At 48.2% G+C, this 13,166-nt stretch overlaps 1 protein-coding gene across 1 annotated transcript in view; it reads right to left on the reverse strand.

Moving 5' to 3' along the window:
- SARS1 (seryl-tRNA synthetase 1) overlaps positions 1–13,166 on the reverse strand; it is a 20,531-nt gene that overhangs the window by 4,106 nt on the left and 3,259 nt on the right. The window contains exons 2-6 of the mRNA XM_004699216.3: positions 7,871–7,941; positions 5,236–5,316; positions 4,124–4,282; positions 3,080–3,223; positions 2,159–2,314 (exon numbers count right to left, since the gene is read on the reverse strand). Of these exons, the coding sequence (XP_004699273.1) occupies positions 2,159–2,314; positions 3,080–3,223; positions 4,124–4,282; positions 5,236–5,316; positions 7,871–7,941 (611 nt within the window). The remainder of the gene's footprint in view (positions 1–2,158; positions 2,315–3,079; positions 3,224–4,123; positions 4,283–5,235; positions 5,317–7,870; positions 7,942–13,166) is intronic.

The raw sequence follows: 13,166 nt of genomic DNA on the forward strand, positions 1-13,166 counted from the left end.
AAAATATTTGATTTACAAATAAGGAATCCTACTTCGCGGAATTTCATTTATCACGGTAGGGTCTAGAACCGATTAACCGTGATAAATGAGGGTTCACTGTACATATATCTACGTATGTACATGCCTGTATTTCGACCTCTATAAATGCCCTTTGCCTTCCAGTTCTTTCCTCCATTTCCTTTTACTTTCCTCTTCCATTGTTTTTTTTTAACTTCCATTTTTCTACAAACTTTTTAAAGCCCCCTCACACATTGTGATTAGAAGTACAAGGAAAAGATATATATATGAAAAAATGGCAACTGTTATGTTAGGAGAACACACTTCAAATTTTCTGTGTCGTTACATTATTTTCATTTAATCAAAAAAGAGGGGGTGGGAGCGGGGAGCTCCCCGCTTCCTCTGGGTCAGGGTTTGGGAACCTGGAAAGTGACTTGGACCCCGACAGTGGGAACTGCACACTGGCCAAGCTATTCCCATACAACACAACAAAAATTCTAAAACTATGCTAAAAATCCTAAACACGTCTAAGACAAGCGCCACTAGGCACATATGGCTATTTAACTTTAAATAAATCCAAACCCAAACCCACTGCCATGGAGTTGATGCTGACTCAGCGACCCAACAGGACAGGGAGAACTGTCTCTGAGTTTCCAAGACTCCAAGAAAGCCCTGTCTATCTCCCAAAGAGCAGCTAGTGATTTCAAACTGCTGACCTTGCAGTTAGCACAACCACTACACCAGGGTCCCCATCTTAAATAAGGGCTATATAAAATTTTTAAAATGAGTTCTTCAGGTGCATTATCCACATTTCAGGTGCTCAGCAGCCACGTGGGGCTGGTGGCCACTGCATTAGGTAGCACAGGGACAGAACATGCATCACTGGGAAGTCTTACTGGATGGTGCTGCCCTGGAAAATGAATAAACTGAGGGGTGTACACTAGACAAGAAGGAGCCCAGGTGCCAGGCTGCTGCTGGCCTCAAGGTTGATGGTTCAAACCCACCCAGGAGCTCTGAGGGATAGAGACAGTGAGCCGCCCTATAAAGACTACTGGGAGTCAGAATTGATTAGGCCAGATACACGGCCCAAATTCCTTACTGGTACAACCTGTCATTGTGCCGCCTGAGAACTCAAGCATCTGAGTATGGGAGATGGAGATGCAGGGACCTCATCTGGTGCAGGGAACTTGGCCAGCTGGTGTTTCTCCCACTCCTCAGTGCCCCGGTGCTGCCTGCACTGGATCCTTCTGAGCGTTGTTAGTGACGATCCAACCGTGGGGGTTGAGATCAGGAAAAAGAAGGTAAACGAGTTTCAGCTGATGCGTGGACGATCCCTCCCCTCATCAGAAGGAGGGCAGACAGGGACGGCACAAAGACAATGAATGCTGGGGTTTAGGGAGGGAGCATTTTGTTGCTCTACAACTTTGAACTCATCCATCGGAGTCAACAGGGGGAAAGCTCTGATTCTTAAACTTCTCTCACTAAGTAAGATAAATCACATGCGCCCAAGAACAGCTGTCTACCCCATTTCCAGGTGGGTCTAGGAAGGAAACAAGCCAATAAGAACAAAGCCCCCACTTCTGAGAGATAACCTTGTAGGAGAGAGACAGGGAGATGTGGACTGAGCTGTGATGGGCAGCGGTTGACAGGGACACTCTTGAAATTCTGAGTGCTAGACCAAGACTAGACCGCTACTGTCGGTGTCAGAGTGACATGCTGAACCTCGGCTTGAGCCCTCAGCCCCCAGGGTTGAGAAGGAACATAAACTGTGAGCCAAGGCAAGTCCACCTTGCCCTGTAGAAGCCTCCAATCTGAGGTCAAGGGCACAAAGACACGACCTAGTGCTACTTCCATAATTTGTTTTTCTCAAGCACCTAAAAAATGAGTTTCTTTATTGAGCACATGATGTTAAAATATACTCTCTATAAGTGACACAGGTTATCTGAAAACAGATTAATAGGCTCTATATCTGTGTCCGAAATGGTAGCCACTGGCCACAGGTGGCCATTTACTTAAAACGAAAAAATTTAGTTTCTCGGTAGCACCGTCCTCATTTTTCAGTGCTCAATAGTCATGGACACAGATGATCCTGGTCATCATACAGTGTGCTGTTGAACAATGCTGCCCTGAAGTCAGTCTGCTGCACAGGCCCGCGACTCACCTTATAAAGCTCCTCATCAAACTGGCTGAGCTGCGCCACTTCCTGCATGACCTCCTTCCTCATGAAGAAGGGGGTGTAGATGGGAGTGTAGCCCCGACTTCCCAAGGTGCGAAGGGCATATTGGATGAGTGCCTGTTCCAGGAACACCAGGACCCCCTGAAGGAACAGAGACACAAGGTTGCGTGGGTGAGAGCCATCTGCAGCCAAATGTGCGTCTGCCAGAATGGCCCCTGGGTTCCTTGTAACCCTCAGCTCAGACAGTGCCTTCCTAGCACCCATGCCCAGCAAACCATCAGTCCGTTTGTAAAGGGAATTCCCTTTAAGAAACCAAAGCAGAGAGAGGAAGATGATTCACTCAGGGTGCATGGGAGAGTTTTTGTGCTGATTCTTAGAACATTGGCCTGTTGTATATATGCAATTGCATTCCTAAGTATATCTGTGCAGAATTTCCAAGATTATCACATCATCATGTGTATTAATCATGTCCTTCTGGAAACTTCCCTGAACTCATCCACTTTCTGTCCCAATTAAGCTTGGGTTTCTTACCTCCACCTGCCTGTTCTCAGAGCCCTCTGGACCTACCATACGGATTCGGACTCTTCATTACAATTGTCTTGTTGTCTAATTACATTGAGCTCCTTAGAGGCAGAGGCCTGGCTTTGAGTCATCGCTTTTGCCCCACGCCTAGCACAAAGGTTGGCACAGTGGACAGCCATGACACGCCTGGTTGACTGAGTCAGTACATCTCAGGGCGCATCAATGGGTGGCATTCTCCTCTGCTAGAAAGAGAACTGCGCTACATGGCCCGGAGCCAGCGGTGTAACGGGGTCAGCAGGGACAAGCAGTGGATCCGAGAGCCAGGTGAAGAAGGTCACTTGAAAAAACATGTGGTAGTTCTACCCCCACATCCCCAACTCTCACCTTCAGGAAGTACCCCCGGCTCCCGGCCACCACTGCGCCCTTTTCGCCTTCGAAGCCATCTACCATCACCACCAGGTCCACGTGGGAGTACTTCTTCCGGACTGTGCAGTCTCCCCAAATCCTCTCGACTTTGTTGTCGGCATCCTATGGGGCCGCGGGCCGGGAGAGAAAGCCACAGGATTTCATAGGTTGACAACCTCTACGTCTCCAAACCCGTGCCAAAGGCCACCTCGCTGTGTCGCAATCTGGTAACTCAAACACGGGGTTCTAGTCACTGGGAGCGGCGAGTGGAGGCGAGGCGGGAATTGGCTGGGGAATTCACAGTCATTGGAGAGAGAAACATTTACCAACTCTGAGAAAGGATTCTAGAAGTTGGAATGGGGACTTTGCAAGAGACCTGGTGCTTCCTTCCACTGTCTTGCTTTGTGTGTTTTTTGTTTTGTTTTGTTTGTGTCCCTTGAAAAGGCTCCTTCTTGAAAAGGCTGCACAAGGGCAACCTTCGCGGACAATGGGCATCACCCGGGTGCAGATGAGAATGTAGGTTTTCCTCTCTCCCCCGGCTCTCATTGGCCGCGGGGCCACGTGAGGGCGGGCTCAGGGCCCTGACCTCCCGAGTCGCGGCGCGGCGAGTGCGGCGTTCCCGGGGCATGAATGAAAGGCACAGATGGGCCCTGCACGGCTGGGCGTCGGGAACAAAGGCCGGGCTCCCAGCAGCTTGGTGCGGGCAGCTCCTGCGCAGCGGGAGCGAGCGCGGGGGAGGGCTGATTTAGAGGTCCCGCCCGCAGACTGGCTGCTGCCAGGGGCAACCCGCCGTGGAGGACAGCAGCCCCATTGAGAAGAGATGGCCATGCCAGGAGTCTCCTCCTACCTGCCGTCTCCGCCGCTCCCCAATCGGGCAAGGATCTGACTCCTTCAGCTCTCAATTGGTGGGCAGAGGGCAAGCACAAAGGGCCTGCCCATGGCACAAGGCCTGTTATACAGCGTGCCAGCATCCCCCCGGCTCTCCTCCGGCCTCCGCCCTCTCAGAGCCCGCCGCCTGCCTACCTCGTCGTTGCTGATGGGCACCGAGGGGTGAAGGAGGTTCCCGATCTCGCGGAGGCTCTCGAACCTCTCGGCTTCCAGCTTGAGTCGCTCGGCATCACACTTCAGGACGGCATCGTCGATAAGCAGCCGGACCTTTTTGATTTGGGAGACCTGCAGGTTCTGTGGAGCACAGGCCGGACACCGGGCTTCAGGGCAGAGTGATCCCCCTCTGCTGCCGTGCTTGGAGGGCAGCCCTTTGGGGAGCATCTTAACATGGAAAGAGGCTTTCAGAGAATCGAGACTCCACACAGGGGTATAGATCGGTGGTTCTCAACCTTCCTCATGCCGCGACCCTTTCATACAGTTCCTCATGTGACCCCACCATAAAATTATTTTCGTTGCTACTTCATCATTGTCATTTTGCTATTGTTATGAATCAAGCCACCTTTGTGAAAGGGTCGTTCGACCCCCAAAGGGGTCTGGACCCACAGGTGGAGTACCGCTGGTCTAGGCAGTCTTAACCTATAAATTTGTTGGCACTCTCTTTGGGTGCCTAAGGCAGAGGTGGAGCCCTGGTGGGGTAGTGGTTACATGCTGTGCTGACTGCAAGGTTTGCAGTTCAAAACCACCAGCTAGCCACTCCTTGGGAGCAAGATGAGGCTTTCTCTTCCCGTAAAGAGCTACAGGAAACCCACAGGGGCAGTTCTGCCCTGTGCTATAGGGTTCTCACGAGTCAGACTGACTTGTTAGCAGGGAGAGTTTTGTTTGGGTTTTACAAAGACAACATACGCCAAGCACAGCTTGGCTCCTTCTATTCTTATCCTTGACTTTTCCACTCCGTCTCTCAAAAAGCAAACAGGAGTTAAAAGGAAAAGGAGCCCTGATGGCACAGCAGTCCCACATGGGGTTGTGGACGACGAAGTGTGCAGTCCAAAACCACCAGGCATTCCGGGGAGAGAGGCGGCTTCTTCTACTCCTACAATGAGTCCATCTCTCCTGGCTCACACAGACTGCAGGACAGCGCATGGGCACAGCGGGAGGGACACGTTTAAGCTGCAGACACAGAGGAAGCCTAAGGAGAAGAGAAAGCCCAGCCTAGCCAGCGCCTGCCCCAGATGCGAAGGGTCACCTACAGCTAAAGTGTCCGCCGTGAGGTCGTCGAGGTGCAGTACGTGCTCCGGGACAGCCTCATTGTCTCCCACTGGCTCCTTTTTCTGCAGGAAGGAAGAAAACCAACACACTAAGGGACACTCCCCTGACGCGGTTGTGTCTGTGCACGCCAAATCAATACAGCCTACACACGAATCACGGCACCTGCTACACAGCACTTTTCTCTGAGGATGGGAGGGCGGGGAGAAAAACTGGTACATCGGAAGTCAGAAGCTGACGTTTCTAGTCCCTCTTCTGCCATGACTAGTTTGTTGTTGTTTTGCAGTCTTGAGCCTGTGAAGGCCAATGAGCCTGTGAAGGTCAGGAGGTTCCCCCCCCTCCCCAGACTGTCCCGCACAGGCATCCAGAGAGGGTGCTGGAGACGGGGAGCAGCAGCCCCGAGGGACAGCCTGTGAAGAAACCCCGGCAGTGAGGCAAAAAAGGCTGCGTCCTGGTACATTCTCAAACACCAAAGTGATGGGTTCTAACCACAGCCCCACTCACTCTCTTGGGACTGTGAGCACAATCCTCTTAAAAAGCTGGAACAGCCTGAACTAGCAGCACGAGTCGATAAAAACAGGCACAGCCCAAATACACCGCAGCAAGAAGAAGAAAAAGCAGAACTCTCAGTTTGTGTAATGATGTCGTAGCAGGCTCGGGATCCGCACAGGCAGCAAGGAGTCTGAGGCTGCCCCCGTGTTGACAGCCCCTTCTGCAGTCGATTTACCTGCGTGGCCAGTCCCTTAACGCCCTACAGCTATTCCGTTACCTTATGTAGAAATATACTACTACCTCAAACCCAAGAGCTAGTGCTACACTTCCGGCAGGGAGCAGGTGAGACTACTGCAGTTAGCAGTAGAGCCAGATCTAAGTGTTACAGGTAACAAATCAAAAGCCACTCCCATTTTCTTCTACAAAAAAAGAAACAAAACCGCCACCCACCCACTGGACTAACAGAGAGGCCTGAGCTTACATGGAAATTAACATAATCCTGAGACCTGTGAAACGCAAAAGGTTAATCACCAGGGGTCCCCTAGGAAGAGAGGGCCAGGGCCATCAATCCCTCCAAGGGCGACACATACAACAGCAGGATGCAGGCTAGCAGACCAGGCTGCAGAGTGAAGAGTAAATTGCCAGAAGCCCAAGCTAACCTTTTCTGTTTTCTTCTTCGCTGATTCAGGCTCCAAATTTGGGGCTTTTCTTTTTTGTGAATTTTCAAACTGTACAACGTATCAATGATACAGATTGCACAGTGTATTAAATATATTCCTAAAAAGTGAGTAAGAGGCTAAAAGGGTATTTTTTGAAGAATAGTGAAAGCCATGAACTATTCAGGATAACACGTCAAAAACTGAACTGAATTTTCAGTCTTTGGGTATCCGAAGGGTTTTTGGACGAAGGCCATTTATTGTTACACATGACTGCTGAGTAACTAAAGGGTTCTGGGCCCCGTGCCCAGTTCTCATGATTCTATGCTGCACTAGGAGTCCTAGGGGCTTATCATGTAAGTGCTCAACTGACAACCAAAAAGCCGACAATTCAAACCCGCCCAGTGCTCCAGTATGGCCATCTCTTGACTCAGAACGGCCTTGATATTTGGGGGGTGGGGGCAGGGGATAGGAGGGGGTAATATATTTAAAGTGTAGAACCCTGGCTGCATAGTGGCTACACATTGGGCTGCTAACCTTAAGGTCAGTAGTTCAAAATCACGAGCCGCTCTGTAGGAGAGAGATGAGGTTATCTACTCCCGTAGAGCGTTGCAGTCTCAGAAACTCACCTGCACCTGTCCTGTAGGGTCCTTCGGAGGCAGGGGGCAGTGGGTTTGGTTTATACCTCAAGTGCAGGAGAAAGATGAGGCTCTGGCTCCCATAATAAGTTACAGTCTCAGAAATCCACAGGGGCAGTTCTACTCGGGCCCATAAGTTCCCTCCCAGTCAAATGGGCTGGATGGCAGGGAGTTTGATTTTTGGTTTATACCTTAAGTGAATCACCACAGGTGGCCAAGAGTCTGAAATGGCTTGACAGCATGGGGCTTTTGGGCTCACTCTGTGTGTGTGTGTGTGTGTGTGTGTGTGTGTGTGTGTGTGTGTGGTTTTGGCTATGGCAGTGGGTGAGTTAAGTTTTCGCATTGCCAATTAATAGATAGGAGCCTCCAAAGTCGGCTTGGTTAAAGTCACAGAGCCAAAGGGGCAAGGGGCAGTGGTTCTCAACCTTCCTAATGCCGTGACCCTTTACTACAGTTCCTCATGTGGTCGCTACCCTCAACCACAAAATTATTTTCATTGCTACCTCATAACTGTAATTTTGCTACTGTTATGAATCAGGTGACCCCTGTGAAAGGGTCGTTTGACCCCCAAAGTGGTCTTGACCCACAAGTTAAGAACCGCTGGGCCAGGCAGAACTTGAACTCCCTACATCTTATCTGAAGGGCAGCAGATGGCCTCACCAACCTGACAGTACCCCGACTTCTTTCCTTTCTAGTCCTTTAATACAGTCCTTTCCCCACAGGAAGTCCAGTACTTCGCAGAATTAAACACGCACGTAGAAATGACGTGCATGTTAGTTTAAGGACACAATCAAATAACCGGAGCTCTAAACCGACTGGTACCAAGTTCTTACCTTCATTTTGTCTCCAATTGTCTTGCTGCAGAGGTTCTTCAGCTTGTTCAAGTTGTCTGCCTGAAATCTGCCTGAGAAGAAAGAACTCGAGAACATAGCAGAAGAACGTACACAGCTCAGGCGCTCCCGTCTCCACGCAGCTCCCCACTCGGCGCTCAGCTCAGGTCAAAATGAGGCTGAGCTAAAACCTGCCTTACACGTTGCGACACTTTTAGTTTGAGAGGTCCACATTTCATCTTTAGTTTGAGGTCCATCTTTAGTTTGAGGTCCACATTTCATCTCTCTCTCTCATATATACACACACATTTCATGAGATATATATATATATATATGGTCCATCTTTAGTTTGAGGTCCACATTTCATCTCTCTCTCTCATATATACACACACATTTCATGATTTATATATATATGTGTATATATATATATATATATATATATATATATATATATCACTGGATACGTTAGTGTGCCCATTTGATGACAAGGTAAAAAGGCTGCTGTGAGATTGAATTTTAAAAATGAACGTAGCCTGGTCTGATGTGGCTGTAGATAGTGGAGCACAGGCTAATCAGAGAAAGTCGAGCAACATCATCTCATGGCAAGCTGCCCCGATGAACACTGGTTTAGAGGAACTATGGGCTCCGTGCAGGAAGCTAGAAAGGGTGGTCGTGATTCTGTCCCCATGAAGTTGGCTGCTCCATCACTACACTGAGAATGGTTACGGAATGTCATTTCCTGCTCGTTTGCAGCCTGGAGATTAATTTGGTTTCTTCTAATTTAATTTCCACCAGTGGGTTTCTGGCACAAACTAACAAGGCATTGGTAGGGCGATCCATCTCTCTTCTAACCTAATTCTGATGAGCGAAAGTTGGACCTTTTGACTCTACGCATTAGGGGCCACATGGTAAAGACCACGCCTCTGACTGATAACATGGATGACTAGAAATGAGTACTGGCAGAATGGATAGACTGGATCGCACAAGACATGACAAACAAGCAAACAACAAGAAAAACATTATCGGGGGAAAAAAATAAGGGTTCCTGGGGGGCAAGGTGGAGAGGGGAGCTGCTATCAAGGAGCTCAAGAAAATGTATTGGAACTGATTGTGGTAGCAACTGCACATTACTGTTTGATGTGGTTGAACTTTATGATATGATACCGTCAGAGCTCCCAATAAAATGATTAAAAAATATTTTTTTAAAGAACAAAAAGTGCTGGCAGGCTATTCCAAAGCGCGCGGCTGGCAGCCATCTTTGTGCCCACGCTCCGTGAACGCTACCGTCTTCCTGGACGTTTGCCCTCACTCGAAAGAATGGAACTAACGTCTCAAAGAGCCAGTTCTAGCTCATGGTGCCCCTCCACGACCCCAGACGGCGAATCTCAGTGCCAGGAGACAGCCTCGCCCTCCTCCCATGGAGCCCCGGTGGCCAGCAGCCCAACCTGTGACCCCACTATGCCACCCTGTTCACAGCAAACCCTTCTTCGTCACCTCCTCCTGCCCGTGCAGCTTTTATGTCATCCAAAGGGCTTTGAGCCTTTTCTTGCACTAAACCCAGGTCACTGCCATTAAGAGCACTCGATTCGTAGTGACCCTGTCCCTTGGGGCGTCCAAGGCTGTATATTTTTAGGGGAGCAAAAAGCCTCATCTTTCTTCTGAGGAGCAACTGATGGAGTAGAACTGCTGACCTTTGGGCTAGCAGCCCAACACGTAACCCATTAAATCAGCAGGGCCTCTTTTCTTGCAATAAAGTCAGGCCACATAAGGACTATATACACCTGTTTGACTGGCCTTGCCAATTTGCGTTAAAAACACACTTAGGAACAGATTTCATCAGTAACTCAGGGACTGTAGTTATGTCACCTGTCACAGTTATGTATCCTGCTGCATTTATTTAAGTATTCTTTTATTTCTCTCAGGAATGTTTTATAGTTTTCAGTAGACTGGTCTGGAACATTATTTTAATTTTAGTTCAGGGTATCTGATGGTTTTTAATTATTATATATATGTAAAGCATCACTGAGTCTGTATATAGATATGTACGCAGGGACTTTACTAAGTTTATAGTTCAAATTCTGCAAACAATCAAGTTATAATGACAGTCTTACTCCTGGCTTTCCAATCTTTTATTTCTTTTTCTTGCCTTATGTTCTGGATTAAACTGGAACACCCCCTAGAATGGTAAGGAAATACACTGCTGTTCTCTCAAGCTCTGCAGAGTGATATTTGGTTATGGTCGCAGAGGGCTATTAAAGCAGAATTTACCCTGCGGTCTAGAACTTCCACACAGTGTTGAAAGACGCGGGATGGGCAGCGTCTTCATCCTGTGCCCATCCTCAGCGGGAAAAGCTATCTCATTACTGACACCCTAGGATTTTTTGGTGACTACCTGCTATCAAATGAAGAAAGTTACTCTCTATCCCTGGTTTGCTGCATTTTTATCACGAACAATTGACTCTCCATAGTAAAAAAAACAAAAACTCCGATCAACACTTCACATCATATATCAAAGCTATTGTGAGATCATAGCAGTGTTTGCTAATGTGGGTGCTAACTGCTCCACAAGGGGCACTGGAGGGACCAGTGGGACTGCAAAAGCAGAGCACAAAAGTTTCTAGTTTCGAGAGGTGGGGAACACTGAGTAACATCCCCCCACACCCCCCAGACGGGGCAGTAAGCCAAATAAGCTTGGGAACTTATGTCACAGAATTAATTGTGAAAGGCGAAGTAATAACTTCCGGAAGAAAAAATAGGGAATCTCTTTAGGACCTTGGGGTACAGAAGTATATCTTAAATAAAGCACAAGAAGCACAGATTATAAAACACCCGTAAGTTATAATTTATGAGACTTCATTAACATTAAGAATATGATCGTCAAGAGATTAAGGAGTCTGAAAAAGCAAGTTACAATCAGGAGAGGGTGCGTACCTATATCTGACACAGATCTTATATCCAGAATATCTAAAGAATTCCTACACATCAATAAGAATATTGCAATCAAATTTAAAAACGGGCAAAATGTTTGAACCTGCAGCTCTCAAAATAGGCTGTCCAAATGTCCAATAAGCATCTGCAAAGGTGCTCAGGGTTTTGGTTATTAAAAAAATACAAAAAAACCCCAAACAACTAAAACCACAATGAGCTGCCATGATACAGCCATCCAAATGACTACCTGTGGGGGGAGGTAGATGCTAGCAGACATCTCCCCTGAGGGCGATCAGTTGCCGAACTGCAGTGGGCACTATTCCCTGTCGCTGGGGACAATGGACAGGCTCCTGTAGGAGTTTACACTCTACTGATAATGGTTCCTATGGAGACCCAGGAACAGGTCAAAATTAAGCTGCCATCCTAAATCTAGGATCCGCCCATCTTGTCACATGTATACCCCCCAATTCCTCCTCTTCCTATTGCGTGTATGTCCCTAGACCACCCCCTCATTACTGTGTAACCTATAGTGTAACCCCTTTCTGTGACGTATGTCTTTACTTGTAATTAGTGGGCATGCACGCCCCCAAAAGGTACATAGGTGTGGGTCAGCAATATAGGCTCTCTCCGGCTCCCGGGGCCCCAGGAGCTCTCTCTGGAGCCCAGGAAGCTCTCTCATTCAAAATTCAAAATCAGGCCAAATTTATGGTGATAAACCAAAAACCAAACGCAGTGCCATCAAGTCGACTCTGCTTCCGATCAACCCTATATATGGTTTCCAAGGCTGTAAACCTTCATGGGCACAGATAGCCTCCCCTTTCTCCCGTGGAGTGGCTGGTGGGTTTGAACTGCCAATTTTGCAGTTAGCAGTCTGATGCTTACCCAAAAAGGCCACCAACCTCAAACCAAACTCATTATCACTGAGTCTATTGTGGCTCATAGTGACCCATAGGACAGGGTAGATCTGCTCCGTGGGTTTCCAAGACTCTTAACGCTTTACGGAAGTGGACAGCCTCGCCTTTCTCCCACTGAGAGACTGATGGGTTTGAACTGCTGACTTTGCAGTTGGCAGCTCAGTGCATTGAGCACTACACCACCAGAGCTCAGGGTAACTGAGGTTAGAATGTGGTTATCTTTGGAGGAGGGAACGACCAGGAGGGAGCCTGAGGGACTTGCTGGGATGTTGCAAATACCTCAGATCTTGATTATGTGGTACAGTGGTTCTCAACCTGTGGGTCGAGACCACTTTGGGGGTCGAATGACCCTTTCACAGGGGGCATCCGATTCATAACAGTAGCAAAATTACAGTCACGAAATAGCAATGAAAATAATTTTATGGTTGGGGTCACCACAACATGAGGAACTGTATGAAAGGGTCGCGGCATTAGGAAGGTTGAGAACCATTAGGAAGGTTGTAGTGGCTTCCAAGGTGGCTTTTCAAAAATTCATTAATTTACACATTAAGATGGATGCCACCTATCTATCTATTCATTTAGTTATTTGTGTGTGTGAGTGTGCACGTGCCCTTTGTCGTATGCATTATACCTGGAAAGAAAATTTTAAAAAAAAAGAAGAAAAAGGATACTGAATATAAAAATCATATGGATGCCGTATTAGAGACACATAGGCTAGCACGTTGTTATTGGGTACACTGAGTGACCCCATGTGACAGAGCAGAACTGCCTCAGGGCTGTCCTGCCTGCATCTTCATGGAAGCAGATCTTTCACCCAGTGGCGGGGTCAGTTTGAACTCACAACTGGTCCACCAGGAGGAGCGCATGCATGGGGTGGCTTCACCAGGAGTGCACTGAGCAAATGAGGTAATGCCAGGGGAACAGAGGGGGTGGGGAAGAGGACTGAGAGCAGGAAGGGCAGGAAAGAGTTCAGAGAGTAACTCAACAAGCCTGGAACAGACAACCTACTGCCACTGAGTTGATTCCAACTCAGTGTGACCTTACAGAGGGCTTCCAGGGCTGTGTATCTTTATGAGAGCAGACAGCCTCATTTTTCTCCCAAGGAGTGGCTAGTGGTTTTGAACTGCCAATCTTGCAATTAGTAGACCAACGACTAGCCCACAGCACTACCAAGGCACGTTAGGTTAAATCTAGAAGGGCATGGAACAGTATACTAGGAAGACATGGGAGACTATATGCCAATCATGATAAGAAATTTGCAGAACAAAAAAATCTTACCATAGTGAATGAGGGGGGAATTGCAGAGTGGAGACCCAAAGCCCATTTGTAGGCCACTGGACATCCCCTTACAGAAGGGTCTCGGGGAGGAGACGAGCAAGTCAGGGTGCGATGTACCAATGATGAAAAATACAACTTTCCTCCAGTTCCTAAATGCCCCCCCACACACACACTATTAT

Source organism: Echinops telfairi, unplaced genomic scaffold, assembly GCF_000313985.2.
Source record: "Echinops telfairi isolate 266 unplaced genomic scaffold, ASM31398v2 ScPeMD7_443;HRSCAF=831, whole genome shotgun sequence".
Classification (NCBI taxonomy): Eukaryota; Metazoa; Chordata; class Mammalia; order Afrosoricida; family Tenrecidae; genus Echinops; species Echinops telfairi.